Here is a 16,531-nt window from a genome sequence, read left to right as displayed (position 1 = left end):
AAAAAGAAGAAGAAAAAAAATACTATAAAAAGTAAAAAGTTTTTTTAATTAAAAAGTTTTAATGGTCCCCCCAAACTGGGTATATGGTACTCAGAAATAGAAAGGCATGAACTCTCGGGGCAGGAGACAACCTACAACTCTCCAGAATATTATGCTGAGTGAGAAAAGGCAACCTGAAAACGTCCCCTACGGCATGACATTCTCCAAAGAGCGAAATTGCAGAGACGGAGAGCAGTGGTTAGGGTTTGTTGGGGGGAGGCGGTGGGTGTGACTATGAAGCAGCCACAGGCAAGATCTCTGTGGCAATGGGACAGTTCTGTATCTTGATTTTGGTGGTGGTGACACAAAGCTACACAGCAGATAAAATAACACAGAACTGTCTAGGTGCTGTGGCTCACGCCTGTAATCCTAGCACTCTGGGAGGCGGAGGAGGGTGGATTGCTTGAACTCAGGAGTTTGAGACCAGCCTCAAGAATAAGACCCCATCTCTACGAAAAATAGAAAAACTAGCTGGGTGTTGTGGTGGACACCTGCAATCCCAGCTACCTGGGAGGCTGAAGTAAGAGGATCACTTGAACCCAGGAGTTGGAAGTTGCTGTGAGCTATGATGCCATAGCAATCAACTCAGGGGTGATATAGTGAGACTAAGTCTCAATAAATAAGTAAATAACATAGAACTTGGCACACATGTGAACAAGGCCTGCAGATGACCCTACCAAGGTGCCAGGTCAATTGCCTTCTGCTCTTATTTTTGTTCCCATTGTCACCTGGAGCAGCCTCTCTCTGCACCTGGGTCTCATCCCTGGTACTCACACTCTTGAAATGACTTTTTTCTAACTGGAGCAACATGGCAGAGCTGGTGGGTGTCACTCCCGTGATGACGTCAGGTTGTGAGACCCTAGCAGACTCCCTCTGGAGTCTTTCTGGCTTTGAAGATGCAAGCTGGTATGAGTCCTGCAGCTGCCGAGAGCTGAATTCTGCCAACAGCCTGAGCGAACAGGCTCTGATCGTACATGGGCTTTAGGCAACTACAGTGCTCCCGGAGTTATTCGCCCATCAGTGTCTTTATTATTATTATTTTTTTTTTTTTTGTAGAGACAGAGTCTCACTTTATGGCCCTCGGTAGAGTGCCATGGCCTCACACAGCTCACAGCAACCTCCAACTCCTGGGCTTAAGCGATTCTCTTGCCTCAGCCTCCCGAGTAGCTGGGACTACAGGTGCCCCATCAATGTCTTTTTTAAATCACAGAGTTTAGTGACATTAGAATTTGAATTTATGCTGTAATAGCAGAGCTGAGTAACTTTAAGATACAGCTTCTAAGCTGACATGTAATGTATTTTAGCACGAAAATACTGGATGGAATTGACTCGGTTGAGGAAACATTATTTTCCAGGCAAATCTCTGCAAAGCATTGTTTACTATCTTCGAACTACTAAATCCAAATTGACCGCAGATGTTCTAATTTGTGTCCTTGGTCAACTTGCTACCAAGAGTTTTGGCGTTTGCCCTTTTCTGGAATCCCCATCTTTTCAGTGGCTGGTGCCCACACAGAACTATGCATAAGAGTATGATTTATACAAGTTACATTTTTGTCTATCAGAGAAATATGGTATGTTTGGGAAGATCACAGTTGAATACAGCTGTAGCTAATGAACACTTTTCCTGGCTGTTAGCATGTAAATAAGATTAGCATAAATTAGGGGTTGGCAAACTTTTCTTGTAAAAGGCCAGTTACCAGTTAGTAAATATTTTCAGATCTGTGGGCCATATCAATTTCTGTTGCTATTTAGCCAGCTTTGCTTTTTGTTGAAAGCAGCCATAAATAATAGGTAAATTAATGGACGTGGCTGTGTTTCAGTTAAAATTTATGCATGCTGAAATTTGAATTTTATGCCCTTCTCATTCATGAAATAACTTTTGATTTTTTTTTGAGTCACAAGATCTTGCTAAGTTGTCCAGGGTGAACTAGAAATCCTGAGCTCAAGCGATCCTCCTGCCTCAACCTCCCAAGTAGCTGAAACTACAGGTGCCGCCATCATACCCAGCTTGATCTTTAACCATTAAAAAATATAAAAACCACTAACAGTTCATAGACCGCCAGGCCTGGTGGCTCATACTTGTAATCTTAGCACTCTGGTAGGCCCAGGCAGGTGGATTTGCTGCAGCTCAGGAGTTCAAGATCACTCTGAGCAAGAATAAGACTCCATCTCTACTTGAAAATAGAAAAACCAGCTGGGCATTGTGGCACGTGCCTGTAGTCATAGCTACTCGGGAGGCTGAGCAAGAGGATCACTTGAGCCCAAGAGTTTGAGGTTGCTGTGAGCTATGCTGCCACGGCACTCTACCCAGGGTGACCAAGTGGGACTCTGTCTCAAATAAACAGGGTGGCACTGGTGGATAGGGTGCCGACTGGTAGGGCACTGGCCACATACACCAAGGCTGGCAGGTTCGAACCCAGCTCAGGCCAGCTAAACAACAATGACAATTGCAACAACAAAAAAGCCGGGGGTTGTAGCGGGTACCTGTAGTCCCAGCTACTTGGGAGGCTGAGGCAAGAGAATCTCTTAAGCCCAAGAGTTTGAGATTGCTGTGAGCTGTGATGCCACAGCAGTCTACCAAGGGCAACATAGTGAGACTCTGTCTCAAAAAAACCCACACAAACAAATAATAACAAAAAACCCAGCTCACAGACCGTACAAATATAGGCAGTGGACAAGGTACCACTGGTCTAAGTATTTACTGGATAAATGAAGACAATCTAAAAGCTTCCACATATTGAATTCATAGATTTAAATGAATTTTTGGTTGCAGTTTGGCCGGGGCCGGGTTTGAACCCGCCACCCTCGGTATATGGGGCCGGCGCCTTACTGACTGAGCCACAGGAACCGCCCCAGATTTAAATGAATTTTTAAAATTATTATTGCTTATCTGGACTGCAGAGTGGGCTATGAAAATAGCTTTCCTACTCTGGTTTGCTTGAAAACAGAAAGACTACAGAAGGCGAAAGGGGGTCATCTCAGCTCCTTCCATTTTTCCCATACTGAAAAGTGAGAATTAAGACAAAAAGCAAATTCTTTGAGGCTTTTTTTTTCAGCCTTGACAAGAGAGGAAGAGCCCTATAGCTTCTCCCTGAGGTCTGTCTCCTACCCGAGGAGAAAAGGACCTGGGCAGAGCAGATCCTGGAGGCTGTGCTCTGACGCGGGGAGGAGCTTCTGTGGCTGGGGGGGAGGCGGAGACACGCAGGACTTCTCTGTCAGGAACACGCAAGTTTGACTGAAGTGAAGATAAGGAACTTTCTGGGGTTTCCCACAGTGAAATTCCCTCTTTGGGCCTGTATAAGCACGTCTATGAACCCAGCTCACGCCTATAATCCCGGCTACTCGTGAGGCTGAGGCATGAGCATCTGATACCACAGCACTCTAGCCTGGGCAACAGAGTGAGACTCTGTCTTAAATATATATACATAACCATCAGATCTGTCTGGGTGAGGCAAGATGGGTCCAGGGGTTAGTAATCTAGTCTTACAGGCTTGAGTGAGTTTGAATTCCATCAGCCATACTACCAAGCCAAAATATCTGTGTTTTTAATAAGTACTATAAAGTACATATCAACTGACTTAGGAGCCCCTGGTTAGTCCATCTGTAGCCAAAACTCCAATGATACTGAAAGTAGGAATTGTTTCTTTTTTTTTTTTGGAGACAGTCTCAAGCTTGTTGCCCTGAGTAGAGTACTGTGGGGTCATAGCTCCCAGCAACCTCCAACTCAAGCTCACGCGATCCTCTTGCCTCAGTTTTTCTATTTTTAGTAGAGACAGGGTCTCATCTTTTTGCTCAGGCTGGTCTCGAACTCGTGAGCTCAAGCAATCCACTGGCCTCAGCCTCCCAGAGTGCTGGGATTACAGATGTGAGCTGCCGCTTGTGGCCCAGTTTCTCTTTTTCTTAATCCAACCATAGACATATGTAACTGCTAGTTTTTTGTTTTTTTTTTTTTGTAACTACTAGTTTTCTAGACGATAAAGTCAACACGTGAAATCCATATGATAGAATGAAAGAAATAACTTTTTTTTTTTGCAGTTTTTGGCCGGGACTGGGTCTGAACCCACCATCTCTGGCCTATGGGGCCAGCACCTTACTCCTTTGAGCCATAGGTGCTGCCCGAAATGACTTTTATTTTCTTTCTTTTTTTTGAGACAGAGCCTGAAGCTGTCGCCCTGGGTAGAGTGCCGTGACATCACAGCTCACAGCAACCTCCAACTCCTGGGCTCAAGCGATTCTCCTGCTTCCACCTCCCAAGTAGCTGTGACTACAGGCACCCACCACATGGCCCGGCTAGTTTTTGGTTGCAGCCATCATTGTTGTTTGGTGGGCCCAGGCTGGATTCGAACCCGCCAGCTCAGGTGTATGTGGCTGGCACCTTAGCTGCTTGAGCCACAGGCGCTGAGCCAAGAAATGACTTTTCTAGTGGTAAGAAAATCAAATGATTCTAGAATATATCCCTCCTAATTGAATCAATTTACCATTTTAAACCTATAAAATTGTCCTTTGTAATGTAACATATAAAGATAAAAATCGGTCCCTTATTATGCACAGATAGATGTTACAAAAAAGAAAACAGGGGTTTCTATGAAAGTGATATGAGTATCTTATCCCATATTTCTGTAGCCACCTCATCCTATGGGGGCCATCGCATCAAGGCCAAGAGTGTCATTGTGCACCTCCGTGTAGCTTTCCACACACTGCTCACCACCTGCAGCTCCAGAGGAACTGAGAGGCAAAAAGAAACCCAAACTACTATGGGTACTGTCTCACATTCATCTTTTCCTTCTAGTTAAAATAAAGGGTCTCAAAAGCAGGAATTCTTTCTTCAGAATAGTTTTATTAAGTTTGCAGACTGTTTGTCAACACTCAAACTTTTCACTCTCCTACTTTGACACAAATCCATTCACTCCGAGTCTTCTTCTCCCCAAATCTCATATATTGTAATATTATTTTGTGGATCTGCAGGTACCTCTGCGCTTTGAAGCCTGAGGTTACTGCCAGTTGCCATAGCGACTTTAAGATTCCGCACCTTGGACACAAATTTCACAAGATCCATCTCGAGCTGGGTTAAGGTATTGAAGGCATAGTCTTTGCTGGGAGAAGCATTTTGATTTTTCTTTAGTGGAGAGCGTAATGAACAGCCTCGAAGGCCAGGAGGAAGACTCGGCTCCTGTCAAGAAAGATATTCAAGATGAATAATACTGTTGACTGCTGGTTTTTTTTTTTTTTTTTTGAGACGGAGCCTCAAGCTGTCACCCTGGGTAGAGTGCCATGGCATCACAGCTCACAGCAACCTCCAACTTCTGAGCTTAAGTGATTCTCTTGCCTCAGCCTCCCAAGTAGCTGGGACTACAAGCACCTGCCACAATGCCCGGGTATTTTTTGGTTGTAGTTGTCATTGTTGTTTGGCAGGCCTGGGCTGGATTCCAACCCGCCAGCTCTGGTGTATGTGGTTGGCACCTTAGCTGCTTGAGCTACAGACGCCGAGCCTGACTGCTGGGTTTGACACAGTTCCAAGAGAACTGGGCTCATCTAAGAGAAGATGTTTTTACATTGCTCTAGTCCGGGCATTGGCAAACTATAATCTGGCCCACCACTTGTTATTGTAAATAAAGCTTTATTGGAACACGACCATACTGGTTCCTGCGCTGCTATGGCTGCTTTCATCCTACAACAGCTGAGTTAAGCAGCTGCAACAAAGACCGCATGGCTCACAAGGCTGAAAATATTTACTATCTGGCCCTTTGCAGGGAAAGTTTGCCAAGCCATGATCTAGTCAGTTTGGGCACCCTATCACAAAGTGTTGGATCTAATAGAGAACACGTTGTAGTATTTCTTTCCCTTTCCCCTGCGAACTGAAAGAATTGTTTAGTCATTTTGGCCAGTTGTTACTATGTTTCACCTTTAGCCCTTTAGTATAGGACTCATATTTTGTTGGGATAATGATGCCATTTCCATAAAGTTCCAAAATTTGTAATAAGTCAAACACTAGGACAACTTTAAAAATCAGGGGACAGTGAATCTTGTTCTCTAAATAATTTTGACCCTTTAAAACACAAAATAATTTCTTGACTCTGTTCTCAATTTGAAAAAATTCTCTTAACAGGAAGAAATGCGAGCCAATAAATAAGCAGAAGGTCATTTTCAACTGTTTGTCCCAATCTCTGTGGATCTGGGGACTATTGTCTTCACTGAGGATAGAAGCAAATTTGCCAACCTTTGCCCAGAACCATGAGGTATGTATTTTCCATTCAAACTCATCACATTTAACAGCCCTGCCTAACTAACCCAAACACCTGGTTTCTCTGAGATTGCAGCGATGTGTTGTACAGAAAAACCTTACTTATTAAAAATCCTTACCTTTTTCTTCTCACTATCTCCTCGAAACTTCAGTATCACATACAACATAGCGACAAAAAAAAGCCAGAGCCACTTGCTCCCGAGCCAGCCCTGGGCATGCTCTGGTAGATTCTGCCGAATCCGAAAATGACCCCCGCAAGGCACTTTCCCCTGGGGCTCTTTGGCTTTCTCTCTCAGGGAGGAAAACATGAAGGTATAACCACAGCAGAAGCACAGGGGCAAAAACAAGAACCATTTCAGCGTCCGCATGGTGGGCAGAGGTGGGGGAGGAAATTGCTCATGGTGGGTTTGCTTGCCCTCGCAACTGGGAGATGGGCACCTAGTGTTAGGCCGTTGGTGATGTCACAGAGGGCACTGTGCTGGAGGCCACCTGCCATTGTGATGACTTCTGGGTACAGGATAATGAGGTCCATAGTGCTAGCCTGGGACGAGGACTTAAAGGGAGATGGAGACATTTTCAGCAGGCACCAAAGACTGTGAGAGGATGGAGAAGGGCGAGGTTGTCTCCCTGCCAGTATATTCCTTCTGATCCTGGGGCTCTGCGGGGAGGGGGACATCGTCTATTTGTTTTTCACTTTTTGATTTAGACTTGTGAGCAGAGGAAAGAGGGTGCAGTGTGCCCCACTGGAGCTGAGAGCTGAGTGGAAAAGATATTAAACCATAGGCTGCAAGCTAGGAGCCACCCATGCATTTTGTTTGGCCTACATTCTTCTTCTTCCTTTTTTTTTTTAGAGACAGTCTCACTTTATCAGTCCCCCTTTATCAGAGGGACAGTCTCACTCACCCTCTGTAGAGTGCTGTAGTGTCACAGCTCACAGCAACCTCCAACTTCTGGGCCCACGCCATTCTCTTGCCTCAGCCTCCCGAGTAGCTGGGACTACAGGTGTCCCTCACAATGCCTGGCTATTTTTTTGTTGCAGTTTGGCCAGGGCCGGGTTTGAAACTGCCACCTCAGTATATGGGGCTGGCGTCCCATCCACTGAGCCACAGGCACCGCCCCCTACATTCTTTCTAAAAATATTGTACATATTGAAACATTTAAAAACTCCAGATTTCTGGCTTCCCTTAAAAATGTGGAAGGTCTGGGAGGGGCGTGGTGGCTTGAGCCTGTAGTGCTAGCACTCTGGGAGGCTGAGATGGGTAGATTGCTTGAGCTCAGGATTCGAGACCAGCCTGAGCAAGAGCAAGACCTCATCTCTAAAAATACCTGGGCATTTTGGTGGGTGCCTGTAGTCTCAGCTACTTGGGAGGCTAAAGGAAGAGAATCCCTTGAGCCCAGGAGTTTCAGGTTCTTTTTTTTTTTTTTTTTGTAGAGACAGAGTCTCACTTTATGGCCCTTGGTAGAGTGCCGTGGCCTCACACAGCTCACAGCAACCTCCAACTCCTGGGCTTAAGCGATTCTCTTGCCTCAGCCTCCCGAGCAGCTGGGACTACAGGCGCCTGCCACAGCGCCCAGCTATTTTTTGGTTGCAGTTTGGCAGGGGCCGGGTTTGAACCCGCCACCCTCGGTATATGGGGCCGGCGCCTTACCGACTAAGCCACAGGCACCGCCCGAGTTTCAGGTTCTTGTGAGCTATGATGCCATGGCACCCTACCCAGGGCAACAGAGTGAAATATATATACACACATACACACACACACACACACACACACATATATAATTCCCCCCCCACATATATATGTATGTGTGTATATATACATATATATGTGTGTGTGTATGTGTATATATATATGGAAGGTCTGGTAGCACTGGGCCCACCCCATGGAGCCAGGCGGTAGCTGTCCCCATGTGGAGGTCTTCTTGTTGCAGGCCCCAGACCTCCCTATCACTTCACAGCATCATTGACCTTACCAGAGGATAAGTTCTGGGATTAAGGGCATACTTTAATTAAAGCTGTAAGAACAGAGAGTGTTACAGAGGAGAACCAGGAGACCACTCTTAATTAGGTTATGCAGGAAGATTCTCCAGAGAAAAGACCCCTGGGTAGAGCTTGAGAAACGATTAGGAGGTGGCTGGATAAAGGGGAGGGTGACACCTGGGCCCACGTGAAGACCCTGAGAAAGAAGGAACAGCCTGTTTGACAAAGAAGCCCGATGCTGGGAATAAGCCTAGGACTCACGTGTATCTGAAACCATCAGTTTTTAAATGACACGAAATGAGAGATCTTGGTTAATGGGACACCAGGAATGGCTTGTTCCCCGGGGGCATCTGCAGAGCAGTCTTCTTAAGGACGGAGTACAACTTGCTGCTGAATCTAAAAAAACCATCAAGGGTCTACTGGGGACCCTCATTGTGCCTCCAACTATGCTGAGCTCGGGAGCGACAAGGACATTCTATAAGACTGTTCTGGAAAACCAAAAGGGGCCTGGTGCCACCCAGATTCCTCTCCAGGAGTAGAGCTCAGCATGGGCTGGAGAGAGGGGGCTTCCTGCCTGACCGCTAGGCAGGGCTGCAGAGAGGTAGGTCCTAAGGAGGAAACAGGTGCCGTTCCTGAGCCCGTGAGCCCGACCCCCGAGCCAGAGCTCCTAACTGCCCACTGGGAGCAGTGGTCCTGGACAGGACCATGGGCTGGAGGGCACCCTGCGACCTCAGGCTGGAGGTGCATTCTTGGTATCCCTGTCCCCGGTCTGCCCATTTGGCTGCTCAGAGTGACAGCTGAGGGGCCCATGACTGCACCCAGCCTGTAGTTAAGTCAATCGGTGCTTGTGGTGTCATGATGCCCAGAGGGGCAAACAGGCTTAGTTGCCCAAGCGGCCCCAAACTGCAATGCCCAGAAGTTCTGTCACATGTGACTTTTATTTGGAAACATTGACGAGTATTTAACCCTGGGAATTACCTTTTTTTCTACATCGTGTTCAAAAGTCTATGTCACTTTTTGATGGAGAGGACCCATAGAGAGGCAGGTTAAGTGCTAGATCTTTGAGGCAAATTTCTCTCTGGGTCAAAAAGGTTTGTGGGGTTGAGTGACAATCTAATTTCATTTTGGGGGAGTAAAAGACAGTGGGAAGCAGAATAGACACGTTTTAGAGTTTCTTCATCCTCTCAGCTCCCTCGCTTTTGGAAAAGTGGCCTTGGGGGGCAGCAGGAAGCAAGTAGATGATCCTCTTGCTGCTCCGGCCCAGCCCCTGAAATGTGTCCGCAGCAGCTTGTGCAGGAGCGTCTGCAGCCCCCACCACATGCGCGTCTGTTGAGGATTTACTGGCAAGACATCCTGGGGAGAGCATGACAGCAGAACTCAGGGGACGGCCACTGCCCTGCCTCACTGGGCTGCTGCGGAGCCCCAGGACATGGGGCCCATCATGCTCAGCTCTTGAGGGAAGCCCTGATGGAAATTCAGGCCATGGCTCTGCCCAACCTTGGTGTGCCAAGGGGACAAGAAGGTGATGTGCTGAGGACTTGCAGGGGTGGGTACAGTGGGGTTGGAGTCCCAAAGAGGCAAATGCCTTTGGTAAATATCAAAGGCTGTCTAGGAATCTCCAGAGGAGCCCTCCCCAACATGCCTGGATACAGAGAGGGAGGCCAGAAGCAGAGCAATTTGGATACCTAAGTTCTGATGTTGAGGACATGTGACTCAGTTATTGAAAAAAAGTGGATGCAGTCAAAATAATCAATGCAAAATAAAGTTGATTAAGGCTAAAATTAGGAAAATTGAACTTGGTAGATATAATGGTCATTAAAATGATAAAAACACCTCATGATGGCAAAAGCTGTAGTAATTAAAACTTTTTGACTAAAAGGATTGGTCAAGTTTTCTTTGTAAACTTAAAATAGGTAAGAATGAATTATGATTACAAAAATTGTAACCAATCAAAAAGGAACTGATTGCTATGAAAATAATTTAACAAAAGGAAGAAAGGAAAATACCTAGAAAACTAGAAAATGGTTTAACTGGGCTGTATAGAAAATTAATTAAGAAAATAAAATAGATAATTTAAGTTTATTCTAGGAAAGTCCATAACGAAATTCAGCAGAACTCAGGTACCTCACTTGTAAGATGGTGAGAACATTGGTCAAAATCCTCCTATACAATGTCAAAACGTCCTTGGGGCCAAACCTTCCCATTACTATGAAGCAGAGAGTCACACAGGGCTTTAGAAAGAGCAGAGTTCTCCCCAGCTCCCTGGAATCCCTCCACTGTGTCCATGTCTGTGTGGGACACAGACCTTGCCTCACCGCCTCCCTCCCTCCTGCCTTCCTCCCCCTGAAGGAAGCCCAGGACCTTGAGGTCCAGTATAGAGAATTGTCTCGATAGAAGCTCCAGGTCCATTCTAGCACTTTCTAGCAGTGTTGAGGCCCAGGGGCTCTTGTCCATCAGCAGCATTCTCCTGAGAAGTTTCAGAAACTATTGACGTCCAGACACTTTATGGATGGAGAAAACGCACCATTTCTATGTACGACTCCTCTTTTTTCCTTTGCGGAGGGTAGAAAAGATGGAAGGCCCAACGCTTGGTGGGGTGACCCTATCTCCATCCATGTGAAGGCCACACCGCTCTTACCAAGGCCATGAGAGGAAGGCAGAGAAAGAAGTACAGACAGATGAGAGAAAAGGCAGGCCGGCTTTATTGTGGTACCACGTCATCAGGAACCCACCCAGTCTCTGCTGACTTCCAGATGAAGAGGCAGGGGGTCCCCTGAGTCCTAGACTCGAAGGGCTCCCAGCTTCCTGCAAGGCGGGAGCAGAGGACAGGCCCTCAGAGCCCACAGGAGACAGAGTGCATCTGAAATTCGTCTTTTCTAATGCTCAGCTTCACTCACCCTACTTAATTTCCTGCTGGCAGCACAATCATTAGAATTTTAGTCAGAATGAACCAATCACAAACCCAGAAGAAAACTGGCATCTCTCATGATTGCAAGCGTGAGAAGTGCAGCCAACGTGACTTTCTGGCCGAGGAAAGATCCAGGCCCTGCCGATTATGAACTTAGGCCCACAGGTGAAGGGGACAGTCACTCTGCAGCCACCCACCACGGCCCCCTAGAACCCATGTGTCTCATAGCAAGAGTGACCACACCAGCTCCAGGGTTGGTGGGGACAACTTTATGACACCATGCAAGGGGAGCAACACAGAGAATACAGGCTACGATTAGAGGAGCACAAGGATCGGCCTACAGGAGACTAGCAAGCGTCTTCTGGGAGGGAGAGTGGGTGCGGGCTTCAGAAGCAGTAGGACGTGTGGGTGACCCAGTGGGCCGACTCCTCCTTGGAGCGCTTGGCCGAGCTGTGGGTCGTGAAGAGGGACTTGTAGGCTTCCGATTCGTCACTGTCAGCAATGGACCTCTTCATGGCCACACATGGGGGCTTCCCAGCTTTTCCGACAGAGCTCTCATTTGTTGCTGGAAAAGAGAAAAGCCAAAATCTTTGGGGATGGGACTAAAGATCATTCCAAACATCACGTGCTCATAAGGGAAGCACGTCAGTGCTGTGCCCAGCCGTTCTGCTTGCTGAAGTACAGGCAGGCCCCGAACTTACATACAGCTCACACTTACCTATTAAAGCAAATTCTGAGTTACAAACATCCAACTGATGTGTGACTTGCACTTGACTGAACACAGACTATTACAAGTTCCAACTTACAAATTCCACTTAAGAACAAACCTTCAGAACCTATCTAGCTCATAACCAGGGACCGCCTGTATAGCCCAACCCTGAATGCTGTCATTTAATATCCTACCACCCACTCCTCGCTCTGTGCTGGGGACCCAGCACTGAGAATGGCTAAAATCAGACTGTCCTCACGAGGTGGGTCTACTTTATGGGGAGGAAACAGGCACAGGAGGCCTGAGTGACACCCCCCACGCCCCGGCGTCAGGACCACAGCCATCAGCCACTGTGGATGCTATTTATAACACAAGTCCAGATCACACATTTTTTAAACTAATGAATCTGTCTTTCTTTTTATGAAATAAATGCTATTTTTCTTGAGTTAAATATAGTTGAGTTTCAGGAGAAACTGTGACTCTTGGTGGAGAGAAGGGACTCTGAGAGGCACGTGTGCAGCCCATGAAAACCCCAACAGCAGTGATGCTGGGACTCTTCCTGCCCAATCCCCAAGCCAGTTTTCTGTGAAGTGTCTTACACTTGGCACCAGGTGGTTACTCAACGGGAAAATGAACTATCAGCAGTTGTGCCCAGACCGCGTCAATCCTACCAGGGCTCCAATGAAGGGGTGTGATAAATATTTCCTGGTGACCCTGGAGAGAGTGCAATGGATGTCTACAGACACAGCTTAGGACAAGCTTGAGTTTTCCCTTCCCCTCACTCCAGTGAAATCAGGACTCGACCTCTGGGTTTCCAGCTTTTTGAACTGCCACTGTTGCTCTGGGACACACCTGTGTTTCTGGGAGCTGAGCTGGTTTTCTTCTCTCTAGAATCAAGGCCGGTTTCTTCAGGCTTCCCTGTCTTAACCTTTGATGGCCCTGGGGCTTCTGTAAAAGAAACCAAGTAAGCAAACAAAAACCAAACCAAACCAAACCAAAGCATGAAACTTATTTAGGAAACAGTCCTACAGCCACATTTTGCTAAACTAAGGACCTCTTATAACATCTTACCTTCAAGGACATCGGGTTTTGAAACAGACTCTGCTGCTTTGGGTTTCTTTGTTTTCTGTAAAAAGAAAGAGGACATTGAAGGCTGTGCTCAGATTCACTACACGTTAGTCTCCGTGTGGCTGGCCCTGTCCTGGGACCTGTCGGACAGGCTAATGAGACACAGCTTGTGTAAGGCAGGTGCTCTTGCTGGAGAACACTTAATATCCCCTAAATTCTAAACCTTAATCGTCTGAATACGTTTCATGACACTGTGTTGTCCCACACAATGTATCTGTAATAGATCTTGCTTAATTTTATAAGAGCATTCCAAAAATCACATTCTCAGAAATTTTTACGAAGATGGCAAATCTTGGAACAGTGGTCAATGTCAATGGTGACTGCCTGCACACACAAGCAGTTAAATGGGTAATCACATGGAGTATGTGAGAGCATGTGGAGTCCAGCCAGCGTAAGCACCAGTTAAATCTTAACCTGTTCTAGCAACTCTTTCTCAAAGCTGTCCAAATGCTTTGATATTTGTTTATTTAACTGTAAGTGCTTGAGACTTATACTAAAGACACTTTAGCTAGCTGTTTAAACTCTGCATTATTTTTGTCAGATTCAAGTACTAGAATAGAATCTGTTACTTGTAATAGAATTTGTTACTTGTAATAGATATTTTAGTCAGATAGAATTAAAAAAATCAACTAACCATTCTAACACTACACAACTGTTAGAACCCACTCCATACAGGACTACGTTCAATTTACTTTAAGGTCAGTTTCCTAAATATCCAAAAGGTGGCGCTGAAGACACACAGCCTAATTACTTCAGGAGGGCCCAAACCAGAGAACACTGAAAAACAGAGCTCCTCAGGCCACGGACTTGAACTTGCAACATAGAAATGCCATGTGAGGGGCGGTGCCTGTGGCTTAGTTGGTAAGGCTCCGGCCCCATATACTGAGGGTGGTGGGTTCAAACCCGGCCCCGGCCAAACTGCAACCAAAAAATAGCCGGGCGTTGTGGCGGGCGCCTGTAGTCCAGCTGCTCGGGAGGCTGAGGCAAGAGAATCGCTTAAGCCCAGGAGTTGGAGGTTGCTGTGAGCTGTGTGAGGCCACGGCACTCTACTGAGGGCCATAAAGTGAGACTCTGTCTCTACAAAAAAAAAAAAAAAAAAAAAGAAATGCCATGTGAGTTATAACTGTGTGCACAACAAAAACCGTCTGTTCGTTTCACACATAAAATGCATGCACTTGGATCTGCGAAAGCTGATAGTCCTTCAAACAACTGTTAATTTCTCAGCCCTCCCTTCGAGCTGAGGTTATCTGAAAAGCACCCACAGAAAGGAGTCAGAGGAAATGTGTCCTGTTTCCAGCTTCACGCTGCGCGTATTTGGGAAATATTTTGGTTTCCTGGTAGCAGTATCTAAGCTGCACTCCCAGAAGCTCCAGTGAGAGGTCTGCAGAGAGGGGCATCTGAGTTCCACTGGGCTTTGAACCACTTGGCAGGAAGTCTGTGAAAACTCACTAAAGCAAAATGGTTGAAGGCCTTATGAAAATCTCCAAAAGCTTCATTTTTGCTCTTACAATAATGAAACTGTAGTTAATTTAAAAAATCAACTTTGAGTTAACACACTTACGTGTGTTTGCTTTTTAACCTAATGCAGCACTGAAGTGGCTCTCATCTCTCTTGAATGTTAACATCTTATAAAACTGCTCCACAGCACATGTGTACTGGCACTTGTTTACAAAGATTGGACACAATTCCTTGTTCTACAGAACCACATACATGCATGATTTTCAACCCAAGTAAAATTATAAAAGGAGTAAACGCAAATGAATTGGGATCTTTCTGATCATTCCAGATCAGAACCTCACAACCATGAATTATATATTATTTCACGGTGATATGGTCCTGTCTCCTCTTTTTTTTTTTTTTTTTTTTGAGAGTCTCATTACGCTGCTCTTGGTAGAGTGTCGTGGCATCACAGCTCACAGCAACCTCCAACTCTTGGGCTTAAGCAATTCTCTTGCCTCAGCCTCCCAAGTAGCTGGGCCTACAGGTGCCTGTTACAACACCCGGCTATTTTCTTATTGCAATTGTCACTATTGTTTAGCTAGCCTGGGCCGGGCTCAAACCCACCAGCCTTGGTGCATGTGGCTGGTGCCATAACCACTGCTATGGGTGCCAAGCCTATCTTGTCTCTTCTTCGATTATAATAATAAAAAAAAACCCAAACCTTTGAAAAACCTTAAATTATAGTATCACTCTCACCTTAGACTGACACTGGAAAATGCTCACCCATTTTGTAAAGGGAGGGTATTTTCGTTTTCAAAATTTTATGTGCTCAGGATATTGAAACTAATTTTCTAATATTTTAAGCATTCTTTTGTCTTAGTTCTGATCATAAAATTTTCTCCCAAGTTTACCCGGACCTTAACGTTTTGTTTTTTTTTTAAAGAATGAAAACTTTGCCCTTAACAAAAGCCCTGCATTACACAGCTATCATCTGGAAACACTATGCCTTATGATAACAGCTACTGCTAGATCCACTGAGCGACTCACAGCCGTTACATTGCTGTGAGCCAGTTCCTTATGTCGTATCATGGAGCAATGCCTTCCATTGCTTCTGGAATGTGGCTCCAAACCCAGACCACAAATCAAAGGCTTAATGTTCACACTTTTACCAGAGCTTCAGCCATCACCACCAGCGATGTCTGTTGTCACTGGCTCCTTCTGGAGAGACCAGACCCCCGGCCCCTCCAGCAGAAGGGTTCCCTCTGTGGAAGGCTACTCAGCTCAAGGGGCTGCATCTGTATGCCCGGGGAGTGGGTGGGAAATGCAGGCTCCCAGGGCCCCCAGGCCTGTCAAACCCAGACTGTTGGGCGACTCTTGTGCACATTCAATCTGGGCAGTACATGTGTTTAGATTTTCTGGGATGATGGTGACGTTTCCCTTGTCTTACATGTTACTGAAACTATGTACTCATTTAAAATTGGTGACAGAGACAGCAAGTGTTGAGCTGTCTTCCCCCAAGAGTGCCCTAGGCCATGCTCTGCGTCAGCACTGCAGGAGCCTGAGCCTTTGGCCGCTCCAGACAGCCTGGGTACTACCCAGACACTGTTATCGCCCACTTCACTTCCAGTACTATGGACAGGGAAGCTGAGCGCGAAGGCAGAACCACTGTGCCATGACAGGAATCTGCCCCAGAGCCCAGGCCTTTCTAGGTTATAAAAATCACCTTGATCACTGCAAACGCCTAAGTGGCTGCCAGTAGCGTGCAGCTGGTGCTTTCCAATTGCTCTGGGACAGAGGCGGGGCGGAGCCTGAAGACTCTACTTTCACCATTGATGCTTGCAAGGGGAGGGGCAGAAGCAAAGACTCCTGTTACCTTTTCCAGCTTTGCCCGCAGCCGTCCCTCCTCCATCCTTCTCTTCAGCACTTCCACGTCCTCCTTGGTGCCATTGAGCACAATGATGTCATCCCCCTGGAAGGCAGCTCCACACTGCAGAGGCCCAAGAGAAGACAGATTCTGTGACCATGCAGAGGGAAGCCACCGTCAGTCCACTCCTAGCCCCACGCATCAGCCCTCAAATTATTGTTACG

The 16,531-nt window shown here is 46.5% G+C and overlaps 2 protein-coding genes across 2 annotated transcripts in view; both read right to left on the bottom strand.

Annotated features, from left to right (window-relative positions):
- Positions 1 to 4,942: 4,942 nt before the first annotated feature.
- FAM209A (family with sequence similarity 209 member A) lies at positions 4,943 to 6,648 on the bottom strand. Its single transcript, XM_053573769.1, has 2 exons — positions 6,400 to 6,648; positions 4,943 to 5,209 (listed from the first exon to the last, which is right to left on the bottom strand). The coding sequence occupies exons 1-2, from the start codon at positions 6,646 to 6,648 to the stop codon at positions 4,943 to 4,945; spliced, it is 516 nt and encodes a 171-aa protein (XP_053429744.1).
- Positions 6,649 to 10,942: 4,294 nt separating this feature from the next.
- RTF2 (replication termination factor 2) overlaps positions 10,943 to 16,531 on the bottom strand; it is a 44,816-nt gene continuing 39,227 nt past the window's right edge. Inside the window, exons 6-9 of the mRNA XM_053573457.1 lie at positions 16,317 to 16,430; positions 12,947 to 13,001; positions 12,728 to 12,823; positions 10,943 to 11,731 (exon numbers count right to left, since the gene is read on the bottom strand). Of these exons, the coding sequence (XP_053429432.1) occupies positions 11,553 to 11,731; positions 12,728 to 12,823; positions 12,947 to 13,001; positions 16,317 to 16,430 (444 nt within the window). The 3' untranslated portion in view covers positions 10,943 to 11,552. The remainder of the gene's footprint in view (positions 11,732 to 12,727; positions 12,824 to 12,946; positions 13,002 to 16,316; positions 16,431 to 16,531) is intronic.

This window comes from Nycticebus coucang, chromosome 21 (genome assembly GCF_027406575.1).
Source record: "Nycticebus coucang isolate mNycCou1 chromosome 21, mNycCou1.pri, whole genome shotgun sequence".
Classification (NCBI taxonomy): domain Eukaryota; kingdom Metazoa; phylum Chordata; class Mammalia; order Primates; family Lorisidae; genus Nycticebus; species Nycticebus coucang.
Note: the sequence above shows the minus strand (reverse complement) of the source record. Positions and strands in the feature narration are given on the sequence as shown.

Excerpts from the sequence above, each read along its gene's own strand:
- FAM209A (XM_053573769.1), bottom strand. The coding sequence starts at position 6,648 with ATGCGGACGCTGAAATGGTTCTTGTTTTTGCCCCTGTGCTTCTGCTGT. Across the intron at positions 5,210-6,399 it reads GAGATAGTGAGAAGAAAAAG|GAGCCGAGTCTTCCTCCTGG; the intron begins GTAAGGATTTTT and ends CTTTCTTGACAG.